This window comes from Ursus maritimus, unplaced genomic scaffold (assembly GCF_017311325.1).
Source record: "Ursus maritimus isolate PB19 unplaced genomic scaffold, ASM1731132v1 scaffold_6, whole genome shotgun sequence".
Classification (NCBI taxonomy): domain Eukaryota; kingdom Metazoa; phylum Chordata; class Mammalia; order Carnivora; family Ursidae; genus Ursus; species Ursus maritimus.
In genome coordinates, this window is record NW_024426774.1 from 48,112,225 (window position 1) to 48,125,518 (window position 13,294).

General features: G+C 37.9%; 1 protein-coding gene across 1 annotated transcript in view; it reads right to left on the minus strand.

The window, feature by feature from the left end:
- The window catches only part of ALMS1 (ALMS1 centrosome and basal body associated protein), a 216,998-nt gene that overhangs the window by 184,975 nt on the left and 18,729 nt on the right, over nt 1–13,294 (minus strand). Inside the window, exon 2 of the mRNA XM_008700492.2 lies at nt 5,710–5,835. Within this exon, the coding sequence (XP_008698714.2) occupies nt 5,710–5,835 (126 nt within the window). The remainder of the gene's footprint in view (nt 1–5,709; nt 5,836–13,294) is intronic.

The window sequence follows — 13,294 nt, forward strand, 5'->3', positions numbered from 1 at the left end:
AATAAAGCAGCAAAGGAAACTGAGAAAGAATTGCAGAAGAGTAGAAGGAAAACTAGTAGAAGCTAAGAAAGGAAATGCAATGGTTCACTGTCAAATGTTATTTATTGTAGCTAAAATAAGGACAGAAAAGTGCTCACTGTATTCAGCTATACAAATGTTGGCAAAACTTGCTTTCACAGAGTTGAGGTCAGAACACAAAGCAGATTAAGTAAAATAATAAGTAGATCCTAACCGGTGATATAAGGTACATATATTAAAAAGGAAAAAAAAATACAGTTGATATAACTGTCTACTTAGAAAGTCCTAGGGGGTGCCTGGGTGGCTCAGCTGATGAAGCATCTGACTCTTGATTTCAGCTCAGATCATGATCTCAGGGTCATGTGATGGAGTACCGTAGGCTCTGTGCTGGGTGTGAAGCCTGCTTGGGATCCTCTCTCTCTCTCTTCCCCTCTCCACTCTCTCTCCCTCTCTCCCAAAAAGGAAAAAAAAAAAAAAAAAAAGTCTAAGGGGCGCCTGGGTGGCACAGCGGTTAAGCGTCTGCCTTCGGCTCAGGGCGTGATCCCGGCGTTGTGGGATCGAGCCCCACATCGGGCTCCTCCATTATGAGCCTGCTTCTTCCTCTCCCACTCTCCCTGCTTGTGTTCCCTCTCTCGCTGGCTGTCTCTATCTCTGTCGAATAAATAAATAAAAATCTTTAAAAAAAAAAAAAGTCTACAAAAGAACTACTACTAAAACCCAGTAAATGTGATTAGCAAGGTCAAAGGATACGAGTTCAATATAAAGAGCCATTTCTATTTCTATACACTTGCAATCAAAAAGAAACTGAAATTTTAAAAAACATCAATAAGATTAATTACACCTTAATAAAAGCAACATTTAAAAGAAAGATCAGTCTAACACAAACATTAAGTTTGGTAGACTGAAGACAACAAAACACTGATGAAAAAATTAAACACCTAAATGAAACTGAAAGAACTGTTGTGTTTGTGGATTAGAGAAAACAAATATTATTAAGATGTCAATTCTCTCCAAACTGATGTATAGACTCAAGGCAATGTTAATCAAAATTCCAGCAGGCTTTTTTAATAGACAGATGATTCTAAAATTTATACAGAAATTAAAAGAATCTAACACAAACAAAACCATTTTTCAAAAGAGGAACAAAGTGGGAGAACTCAACACTACCCGATTTTAAGATAGTACAATAATTAAGAGTGTCGGATTGGCATGACAGACATATAAATCCATGGAATAGAGTCTAGAAATAGTCCAACACATATACAGTCAAATTGTTTTTCATAAAGATGTCAAGGAAGCACTAGACAAAAAGATAGTATTTTCAGCAAATGGTGCTGGAATGACAAATATTCGTATGCAAAAAAATAAAGCTGGACCCTTACTTCACATCATATACAAAAACCAACTCAAAATGGATCATAGATAATATAAACTCTATAACTATAAAACTTCAGAAACAGTGGTTTGCAAGTGGGTAAAATTTTGACACTTCCTTTTCCCTCAACCATAGTACATTTCGGCAATGTTTGGAGACATGTTTCATGGTTACAACATGGGGGAATACTACTGATATCTAGTGGGGGAAGGTCAAGGCTGCTGCTTAACACTACAACATACAGGACAGCTCCACACAATAACGAACTATCTAGCCCAAAATGTCAAAAGTGCCAAGGCTGAGAAACCTTGTTCTAGAAAAATATATAGGATAAAATCTTTCTGACACAGGATTAGGAAAAAATTTCTCAGAACACAAGAATACAAACCATAAAAAAAACCTGAACTCTATACACTAACTTCATCAAAATCAAAGCTTCTGCTCTTCAAAAGATATAGAGAATTCAATTTTTATGTGTTTTTTTTAAGATTTTATTTATTTATTTGTCAGAGAGAGAAAAAGAGAGCATAAGCAGTGGGAGTGGCAGGTAGAGGGAGAAGCAGACTCCCCACTGAGCAGGGAGCCTGATGTGGGATTCAATCCCACGACCCTGGGATCATGACCTGAGCTGAAGGCAGACATTTAACCGACTGAGCCACCCAGGCACCCCGATATATAGAATTCAAAGAAAAACCACAGAGTGGGAAAAAATACTTTGCAAAATACGCATTTGATAAAGGACTGGCATCTAGAATTTATAAAGAACCTCCAAACTCAACAAATGGAATAAATAAGCCATTAAAAATGGGGAAGAGATTTTAAAGATCCTACATTAAAAAAGAAACATGGGTGGCCAATAAGCACACAAAAAGATGTATAATATCATAAGTCATTAGGAAAATGCATATTAAAACCACAATGAGACACCATAATACACCTATGTGTAAAATGGCTAAAAATTTTAAAACAGAACAACTGGCAATACCAAGAGCTAGAAAGGATGCAAATCAACTAGAACTCTCATATATCCTGGGGGAAGGCAAAATGGTACGGCCACTTTGGAAAACAGTTTAGTATTTTCTTATAACATTAAACATACAATTACTTTATCAGCCAGCAATCTCATCCCTAAGTATTTACCAAGAGAATGAAACCATTTGTCTACCAAAAACCTTCACCTGTATAGAATACTACTCAGAAATAAAAAATTAAAAAGAACAAACTATTGATTCATACAACAATATGGATAAATCTCAAAAGCATGTGCTAAGTTATACGCAAATACTGAATCATGGAACGCTACATCAATAACTAAGGATATACTGTATGGTGACTAAAATAACAAAAAATTAGTATAAAAAAAAAAAGCACGTGCTAAGTGAAAGAAGCCAGGTTCAAAAAACTATACACTTTAATTCTGAAAGGGCAAAACTATAGGGACAGAAATCAGATCAGCGGTTGCCAGGGACTAAGCATGGGGAGATGACTGATTACACTGAGGCACAAGGGAACTTTTCTGGTCATGGTAATCTTGTATATCTCAAATATGGTAGTGGTTATATGACTGTCTATATTTGTCAAAGTTCATCAAACTGTATACCTAGAAGAGTGAGGTTTGCTGTATTTAAATCATACAGCAATGAGGAAATGGAGAGAGAAAATTCTTGAAAATTTCATCTAACAGGGAGCAGAATATTAAACCAAACAGTAGCTGGAGGGGAAGAGAGGATGAGACATTTGTACTCAAGTTGCTGGAGGTGACATGGTCTAGACTGTGACCATGGGATGAGTAACCTAGTAGGGGTAGAAGTTGAAGAGAAGTGGAGGAAAAGATCTGTGAAGGTTAGATCAAAGATCCAGGAGTTTTAGGCACTACATAGGTAATGAAAGCTGAAGTGAAAGAAACTGAGCACAGTGTAGCAAAAGCTACAGTTTTCAATGAATAAAGAGAGGTAACTCAGACAACAGCAACAAAGATGAATGAACAGAGTAACAAGAAGGAGAAAAGAGGGGAGTAAGAAAGTGGCATAATGCTCCAGCTATGCTGAGGAACCCAGGAATAAAGGCAGAAATAAAGAGCTACAGGATCTATCCATGGCATATGTATATTTTTTTCATGGCATATATTTCGTAAGACAGGGACAGAAAGAAAGACATCAATTTTGGACCATGCTCTACCATAAATATGTCCTCAGAGAATATGAAACTACTTTGGGATATATCCCTATATTCATTTCCTAGGACTGCCATAACAAAGTTACACAAATTGGGAGCTCAAAACAACAGAAATTTATTTTCTCACAGGCTAGAGGTCTGGAGGCTAGAAGTCTGAAATCAAGGTGTTGGCAGGGCCATGCTCCACCCAAAGCCTTTAGGGGAGGATCTTTCTTTACCTATTCTACCCTCAGGCAGCCCCAGGCATTCCTTGGCTTACGGCAGTGCATCTCCAATCTCCGCCTCTGTCTTCACAAGGCTGACTTCTTCCTATGTCTGTCTCTCTACACACGCTGTTCTCCTCTCTTATAAGGATATCAGTTATATTGGATTAAGGTCCTACCACACTTCAGTATGATCTCATCTAAGTTGTATCTGCAATCACCCTATTTCCAAATAAGACAACTTCTAAAGTACTGGGGATTAGGTTCAACACATTTTGGGACACACAATTCAATCTATTGCAATCCCCCTTTCATTTAATGGTCCCAGAGTACTATGAACTTTCCGGTCAAGGTTTCTTTTAATCCCTTTCTTTCCCTTGATGATAGCAAATCTCCTTCCTCCACATCTTGCATCAAATGGATAATCACTGCAATTTAGGGGAAATTGAAGGTAGCAGAAGAAATCTGATAACCAAGTTATTAGATAATCAACCTTAAACATTTAACCATTATGAATAAGGTTGCATTTTTTCCTCCAACAAACATGTAAACTTCTTTCCTATTTGCTCACAATTTTTCCATTTCTTCTAAATTTATGACTATACTCTAGATTAGTGATTCTCAAAGTGTGGTCCAAAAATCCCTGGGCAATCACAGACATTCTTTCAGGAAATCTATGTGTGGCTCCCTTTTCTACGTAAGGCCAGATTTTTTTTTTTACATACTTGATTGTATTCCAACAGACTAAATGCACAAGCAGATATGAGAATCCAAATGTGATGGTTAATTTTATGTGTCAACTTGTCTGAGCCACCAGGTGCCCAGATATTTGGTTAAACATTAGTCTGTATGTCTGTATGTCTAGATTAACATTTGATCCACAGACTGAGTAAAGCAGATTGCCCCTTCCACTGTGGACAAGCCTCATCCAATCCATTAAAGGCCTCAATGGAACAAAAGGCTGAACAAAACAGAATTCTCTCTCTCTGCCTGGTGGTCTTAAGGCTGGTACATAGGTCTCTTGCCTTTAGATTTGGATTCAGAATAGAATTTACACAACCTGTTCTCCTGGTTCTCAGGCCTTTGGATTCAGACTACAATCTCCAGGTTGCAGATCTTAGAATTCTCAGCCATCATAAGAGCAAATTCCTTATTGTGTGTGTGTGTGTGTGTGTGTGTGTGTGTGTGTGTGTGTGTGTGTTTATGTATAAGTCTCCTATTGGTTCTGTTTTTCTGGAGAACCCTGTCTAATATACCGTCTCTTATTACTCCTGACATTAAAGAGATATGCAAAAATGTAAAACAATGCCACTCTTTCAACTAATTTTTTTGTCTTCGAAAATATTATTTTTCATTTTTAAAATATATTATTTACACTAATATGTAATGGGTTTATTATTTTAAAAATATTTTTAAATGTTTTAATTTCTAGTAAGCTAGATATCAATACAGATAATCTATATAAACAAAAGATGCTTAAAATACTTGTGAAGAATGTAAAGGAGCATTGGTGGTATAGTGGTGAGCATAGCTGCCTTCCAAGAATGTAAAGGAGTCTTAAGACAAAAAGGAACTGAACTGCTATTCTATATAATTAAAATTGTTAAAGATCTATTAGAGGGGCGCCTGGGTGACTCCATTGGTTGAGCATCTGCCTTGGGCTCAGGTCATGATCCCAGGGATGGGATCGATCCCTGTGTTGGGCTCCTTGCTCACTGGGGAGCCTGCTTCTTCCCCTCCCTCTGCCTGCCGCTTGCCCTGCTTGTGCAAGTGTTCTCTCTCTTTCTCTATCAAATAAATAAAATCTTTAAAAAAAAGATCTATTAGAAAAAATGGAATATTAAAATAATTCACCTCTTACTATTCTTAACAGCTAAATCAGAATTTCTCATGCTGCTTATGAAAAGAAAAATAGTGTGCCAGTTACACAAGACATACCTGATCAGCCTTAGACCCCCACCGAGCTGTTTTTTCCACAGAGACCACAATAGTATCAGAAATCTGTGCCCCACTATTGCCTTGATACAATGGCTGTTGCCATACATGACAGGTCAATGGAACAACCTGAAAATCAAAAGCAGATTTAAATAGAGTAGTAACACATTTAAATAATAATAAACCAAAATCTAAACTTTAGCTTATACTTCTCAGTTTCTAAAGTACTTTCAAATATATACATATGTGTGTGTGTATGTGTGTGTGTGTGTGTGTATATATACATAAAACATTTCAACTCCACAACCACTGTCCAAGTTACTACCTTCACTTAAAAATAAAAAAACAGGGGCACCTGGGTGACTCAGTCAGTTAAGAATCCGACTCTTCATTTCAGCTCAGGTCATGACCTCAGGGTTGTAAGATCCAGTCCAGTGTAAGGCTCTGTGCTTAGCGCAGAATCTGCTTAGGATTCCCTCTCTCCCTCCCCCTCTCCCCACTGCCCTCCCGCACGCATACTCTCTCTCTCCAAAATAAATAAATAAATCTTTAAAAAAATAAAAATTAAAAAAGACTCTTAAGTTATCCAGTTAGAACCCAACATAATTTCCAATAAACCATGGCAGTTCCTTAACCTCCTATACCCCTACAAGTAAAAGAAGGAAGCAGAAACAAGCAAGTTACTTATTTTAAAATCTTACTATTTGAGACACCTAAGAAATGAACCCTAATAATAGGGACTAAAATCAACTCATAGTGGAGACAGTGGGAACAAACATCAGGCTCATTTTGTGAGATTAGGGGTTAGAGCGGGGCTCCCTCAACTGTGAAAGGCAGCAATAAAAGCTGTGACTACAGCTCAAGGCTGAAGAATGCAAATGGAAAAGATCCAAGACAATCAAACAAAAATGAGCTAGGTCAAGTCACCCACTGGTTCAGGGACTGGATCCTGAGATTTTCTCCAATATTCCTGGATAATAAAAACCCAAAGCTTCAATATAAGACCTATTTTTGAAAAAGCGGCCACAAGGGGCAAGGTAAAGACAATCACAAAAACACCGGGTAGTGAAGGGTACACCAAAAGAGGAAACAAAAAAACACTCCTGTTAAAAATGTAATTACAAACTATACTTTCAAAAACTTTAAAATGAGTATCTCAGATCCTCAAAGATATAAACACACAATGTCCATAAAAAGGGAAGAAGTTATAAAAGTAAAACAAGCAGTTTATAAGCCAAGAAAAGATGAATGCTAACAAAATATTAATAACCACAAATGTGAAAGAGCCTCTGAAAGAAATCCAAGGTCATCAGATTTTTTCCAGATTTAAAACACTATTACTACACTAACAAAATATTTTTACAGAGAGAACTTATAACAATGTGTTTTTGGTCACAGAACGGCCAGCTTATTTAAAATCTATTCAATAACTAAAGAGATTTCTAAGATATCAATTCTTCTAAGAGGTTTTTCTCTAAAGGTAGAGTCCCATGGCTCACACTCATCTTGCTTCAATGGCAATTTTTAAGGGACAAAGGATAAAAAATAAAACTGTTTTTCAAATGCATTCTGGCCATCTGAAATACCTAAATATGTAACGAAACAGCCAATGTTGTGGCACGGTCAGTCTTCTTTGTGCCCTTCAGGAAAGAATACCAACATAAACGTTCAAAACGGCTAGTCACTGCAGCTAAATAATGCTGGTTGTGGACCATGGGGTCTTGCCTTTGAAAAGAGTTGATTCACAACAGCTTATAAAAAGAGAGTTCAATTCGTTAGGATATTTGTAGGAAACTAATGATACAATATTAAGAAACTAGCACTTTGAGGGGCGCCTGGGTGGCACAGCGGTTAAGCGTCTGCCTTCAGCTCAGGGCGTGATCCCGGCGTTCTGGGATCGAGCCCCACATCAGGCTCTTCCACTATGAGCCTGCTTCTTCCTCTCCCACTCCCCCTGCTTGTGTTCCCTCTCTCGCTGGCTGTCTCTATCTCTGTCGAATAAATAAATAAAATCTTTAAAAAAAAAAAAAAGAAACTAGCACTTTGAGAACTAACCCAATGTGTGAGAAAACGAACATTCCCCCCTCACTTTTATCAGTTTAAAGAAAACCTAAAAATTAAAATTAAATGTTAAAAGAAAAGTTCTTATTAAAAAATCCACTCCCCAGAACTTCCTATTTTATCACCTACCTGTTCAGATGTCATCAAGAAAACTAATTTCTAATACATTCCCATATGTTTGATCAACTTTCCCACTACTGCCTCTGAATATAACCCAAACACTTAAAGAAGGATTTGTAAGATGAATGCTTCAAAACTAAGCAGGTGTCATCAACTCTTCATCTTAGATTAAACGTTTTTTGGTACAAATTAACAGTTTGAAAGAGCCCTTCCCTGAGTAAGCTTTTAATATTAAAGGTTAGTAGTCTTCCAAATATATGCTGCCTATGAGATAAACACTTAAGATCTAAGGACACATATAGACTGAAAGTAAGAGGATGGAAAAGGATATCCCATGCAAATAGTAACCAAAAGAGCATAGAAGTAGCTATATCAAATTCAGACGAAAAAAGATTTTAAATCAAAAACTGTTATGAGACAAAGGACACTTTAAAACCATAAAAGGGTCAAATCACCAAGAAGATACAACAATCACAAGTAATTATGCACCCAACCTCAGAGCTCCCAAATCGATCAGGCAAATTTTTAAAGACTTGGAGGAGAAATACACAGCAACACAGTATATTAAAAGACTTCAATACCTCACTTTCAATAATGGATAAAACCACCATACGGAAGAATATGGAAGTAGAGGAAATGAACAACATTATAGGCCAACTGGACCTAACACACATATACAGAACACTCTACCTAAAAACAGCAGAATATACATTTTTTTCAACTACATATGAACATTCTTTAGGACAGAACATGATAGGCCACAAAAGTCTTAAGAAACTCAAGAAGACTGAAATACAGTGTCTTTTCCAATCACAATGGAATGAAACTAGAAATAAATAGCACAGAAAAAACTAGAAATTTCCACAAATATATGGAAATTAAACACTACACTCTTTAAAAAAACCGAATAGGTCAAACAAGAAGTCACGAAAGAAAATTTAAAAAAAAAGTTGACACAAATTAATATGAAGACACAAAATACCAGAACTTATGGGATACAGCAAAAGCAGTGCTAAAGGGAAATTTACAGCAATAAAGGCATACATTAAAAAAAAAAAAAAAAGAGCAAGAGATAGTCCAAGATGGCAGAGGAGTAGGAGACCTTAGCTTCATCTGGTCCCAGGAATTCAGCTAGATAGCTATCATATCATTCTGAACACCTGTGAACTCAACCGGAGATCTAAAAAAAGAAGAGCTGCAACTCTACAAATAGAAAAGTGTCCACTTTCTACAAGACAGAATGACAAGATGGAAAAACAACCTCAAAAAAGAGAACATGAGGCAGTAGTGACCACCACAGACCTAATCAGTACAGATATAAGATGTCAGAACTGGAGTTCAGAATAACGATTATATAGATACTAGCTGGGCTTGAAAAAAGCACAGAAGACACAGAGAATCCCTTTCCGGAGAAACAAAAGAACTAAAATCTAATCAAGTCAAAATCAAAAAGGCTACTAAAGAGATGCCTAAAATATGGAGGCTCTAACTGCTAGGTTAAATGAGGCAGAAGAGAGAATTAGTAATATAGAAGACCAAATGATGGAGAATAAAAAAGCTGAGAAAAAGAGATATAAACAACTACTGGATCACGAAGGTAGACTTCAAGAGATAAGTGATACCATAAAGCAGAACAATATTAGGATAATTGGGATCCTAGGGGGCGCCTGGATGGCTCAGTCGTTAAGCGTCTGCCTTCGGCTCAGGGCGTGATCCCAGAGTCCTGGGATCGAGCCCCACATTGGGCTCCCTGCTCCACTGGGAGCCTGCTTCCTCCTCTCCCACTCCCCCTGCTTGTGTTCTCTCTCTCTCTGTCAAAATAAAAAAAAAAATCATAAAAAAAAAAAAAGAATAATTGGGATCCCAGAAGAAGGGGGGGTGGTGCTGAAGATATATTGGAGCAAATTATAGTGGAGAACTTCCCTAACCTGGGGAAGGAAACAGGCATTCAAGTCCAGGAGGCACAGAAAACACCCCTCAAAATCAATACCCACAGACACATGCCAGGCCAGAAAAGACTGGCATGATATACCCGGGGTGCTAAATGAGAAAAATATATAGCCAAGAACACTTTATCCAGCTAGGAGTCATTCAAAATAGAAGGAGAGATAAAAAGCTTCCAGGAAAAACAGAAACTAAAAGAATTTGTGTGGGAAGGCAAGCTGGTGCAGCCACTCTGGAAAACAGTATGGAGGTTCCTCAAAAAGCTGAAAATAGAGCTACCCTACGACCCAGCAATTGCTACTAGAGATCTACCCCAAAGACACAAATGTAGTAATCCAAAGAGGCACCTGCACCCCAATGTTTACAGCAGCAATGTCCACAACAGTCAAACTATGGAAAGGGCCCAGATGTCCACCGACAGATGAATGGATAAAGAAGATGTGGTATATCTATACAATGGAATATTATGCAGCCATCAAAAAATGAGATCTTGCCATTTGCAATACATGAATGGAACTAGAGGGTATTATGCTAAGCAAAATAAATCAATCACAGAAAAACAATTATCATATAATCTTACTCATATGTGCAATTTGAGAAACAAGGCAGAGGATCATAGGGGAAGAGAGGAAAAAAATGAAACAAGATGAAACCAGAGAGGGAGACAAACCATAAGAGACTCTAATCTCGGGGCGCCTGGGTGGCTCAGTCGTTAAGTGTCTGCCTTCGGCTCAGGGTGTGATCCCAGGGTCCTGGGATCGAGCCCCGCATCAGGCTCCTCTGCTGGGAGCCTGCTTCTTCCTCTCCCACTCCCCCTGCTTGTGTTCTCTCTCTCACTGGCTGTCCTTCTCACTGTCAAATAAATTAAAATAAAATCTTTAAAAAAAAAATAAAAAACAAAAGAAAGGACAAGAATCACATGATCCTCTCAATAGATGCGGAAAAAGCATCTGACAAAGTACAGCATCCTTTCTTAATTAAAACTCTTCACAGTGTAGGGATAGAGGGAACATACCTCAATATCATAAAAGCCATATACAAAAAGCCCACAGCAAATATCATTCTCAATGGGGAAAAAAGTTTTTCCCTTAAGGTCAGGAGCACTGCAGGGATGTCCACGATCACCACTGCTGTTCAACATAGTACTAGAAGTCCTAGCCTCAGCACTCAGACAACAAAAAGAAATAAAAGGCATCCAAATTGACAAAGAAGAGGTCAAACTCTCACTCTTCACAGATGACATGATACTGTATGAGGAAAACCCAAAAGACTCTACCCCATAGTTGCTAGAACTCAGTTGCATTTCTATATGCTAACAATGAGACAAAAGAAAGAGAAATTAAGGAGTCAATCCCATTTACAATTGCACCCCAAACCACAGGATATCCAGGAATAAGCCTAATCAAAGAGGCAAAGGACCTGTACTCAGAAAACTATAGAACACTCATGAAAAATTGAGGAAGACAAAAGAAATAGAAAAATATTCCATGTTCATGGATTGGAAGAACAAATATTGTTAAAATGTGTGTGCTACCTAGAGCAATCTATACATTCAATGCAATCCCTATCAAAATACCATCAACTCTCTTCACAGAGCTGGAACAAATAGTCCTAAAATTTGTACGGAACCAGGAAAGACCCTGAATAGCCAAAGGAATGTTGAAATAGAAAACCAAAGATGGTGGCACCATAATCCCAGACTTCAAGCTTTATTAAAAGCTGCAATCATCAAGACAGTATGGTACCAGCACACAGATCAATGAAACAGAATAGAGAACCCAGAAATGGACCCTCCACTCTATGGTCAACTAATCTTCGACAAAGTGGGAAAGAATATCCAATGGAAAAGACAGTCTCTTCAACAAATGGTATTGGGATATTGGAGACAGCCACATGCAGAAGAACGAAACTGGACCATTTCCTTACACCATACACAAAAACAGACTCAAAATGGATGAAAGACCTCAATGTGAGACAGGAATCCATCAAAATCCTTGAGGAGAACACAGGCAGCAACCTCTTCAAACTCAGCCACAGTAACCTCTTGCAAAACATGTCTCTAAAGGCAAGGGAAACAAAGGCAAAAATGAACGACTGGGACTTCACTAAGATAAAAAGCTTTTGCACAGCAAAGGAAACAGTCAACAAAACCAAAAGACACTGACAGAATGGGAGATGATATTTGCAAATGACATATCAGATAAAGGGCTAGTATCCAAAATCTATGAAGAACTTATCAAACTCAACACCCCAAAGAATAATCCAATCAAGAAATGGGCAGAAGACATGAAAAGACATTTCTCCAAGGAAGACATCCAAATGGCCAACAGACACGTGAAAAAGTGCTCAACATCACTCGGCATCGGGGAAATACAAATCAAAACCACAATAAGATATCACCTCACACCAGTGAGAATGGCTAAAATTAACAAGTCAGGAAACAACAAATGTTGGTGAGGATGCGGAGAAAGGGGAACCCTCTTACACTGTTGTTGGGAATGCAAGCTGGTGCAGCCACTCTGGAAAACAGTATGGAGGATCCTCAAAAAGTTGAAAATAGAGCTACCCTATGACCCAGCAATTGCACCACTGGGTATCTACCTGAAAGATACAAACGTAGTGATCCAAAAGGGCACCTGCACCCCAATGTTTATAATAGCAGCAATGTCCACAATAGCCAAACTATGGGAAGAGCCCACATGTCCATTGACAGATGAATGGATAAAGAAGATGTGGTATATATATATATACACACACACACAATGGAATACTACTCAGCCACCAAAAAATTGAAATCTTGCCATTTGCAACAACATGGATGGAACTAGAGGGTATTATGCTAAGCAAAATAAGTCAGAGAAAGACAATTATCATATGATCTCACTCATATGTGGAATTTCAGAAAGAAAACAGAGGATCATAGGGGAAGAGAGGAAAAAATAAAACAAGACGAAACCAGAGAAGGAGACAAAGCATAAGATAGATTCTTAATCATAGGAAACAAACTGAGGGTTGCTGTAGGTGGGGGGAAGGGGTGGAGGGACGCGGTAACTGGATGATGGACATTAGGGAGGATATGTGTTGTAATGAGCACTGGGTATAAGACTGATGAATCAGAGACCTGTATCTCTGAAACCAATAACACATTATATGTTAATTTAAAAATAAATTAATAAAAAGTAAAAAAAAAAAAAAAAAGAAAAGAAATTTAAGCTCCAGATAAACAAAATGAGATTTGTTGATCACAATTGGTTTTACAGGAAATGCTAAGGGAAGTTCTTCAGGATGAAAGCAAGTGACACCAGCAAGTAATTCAAATTTATGGAAAACAACAAAAAGAGCCAATCAAAGCAATTTTGCAGGTAATTGCAGAAGACAGTATAACTGCATATTTCTTCTCCCTTCTTCCTTTCACTGATTTAAAAAGCAACTGTAGGGGCACCTGAGTGGCTCAATCGGCTGG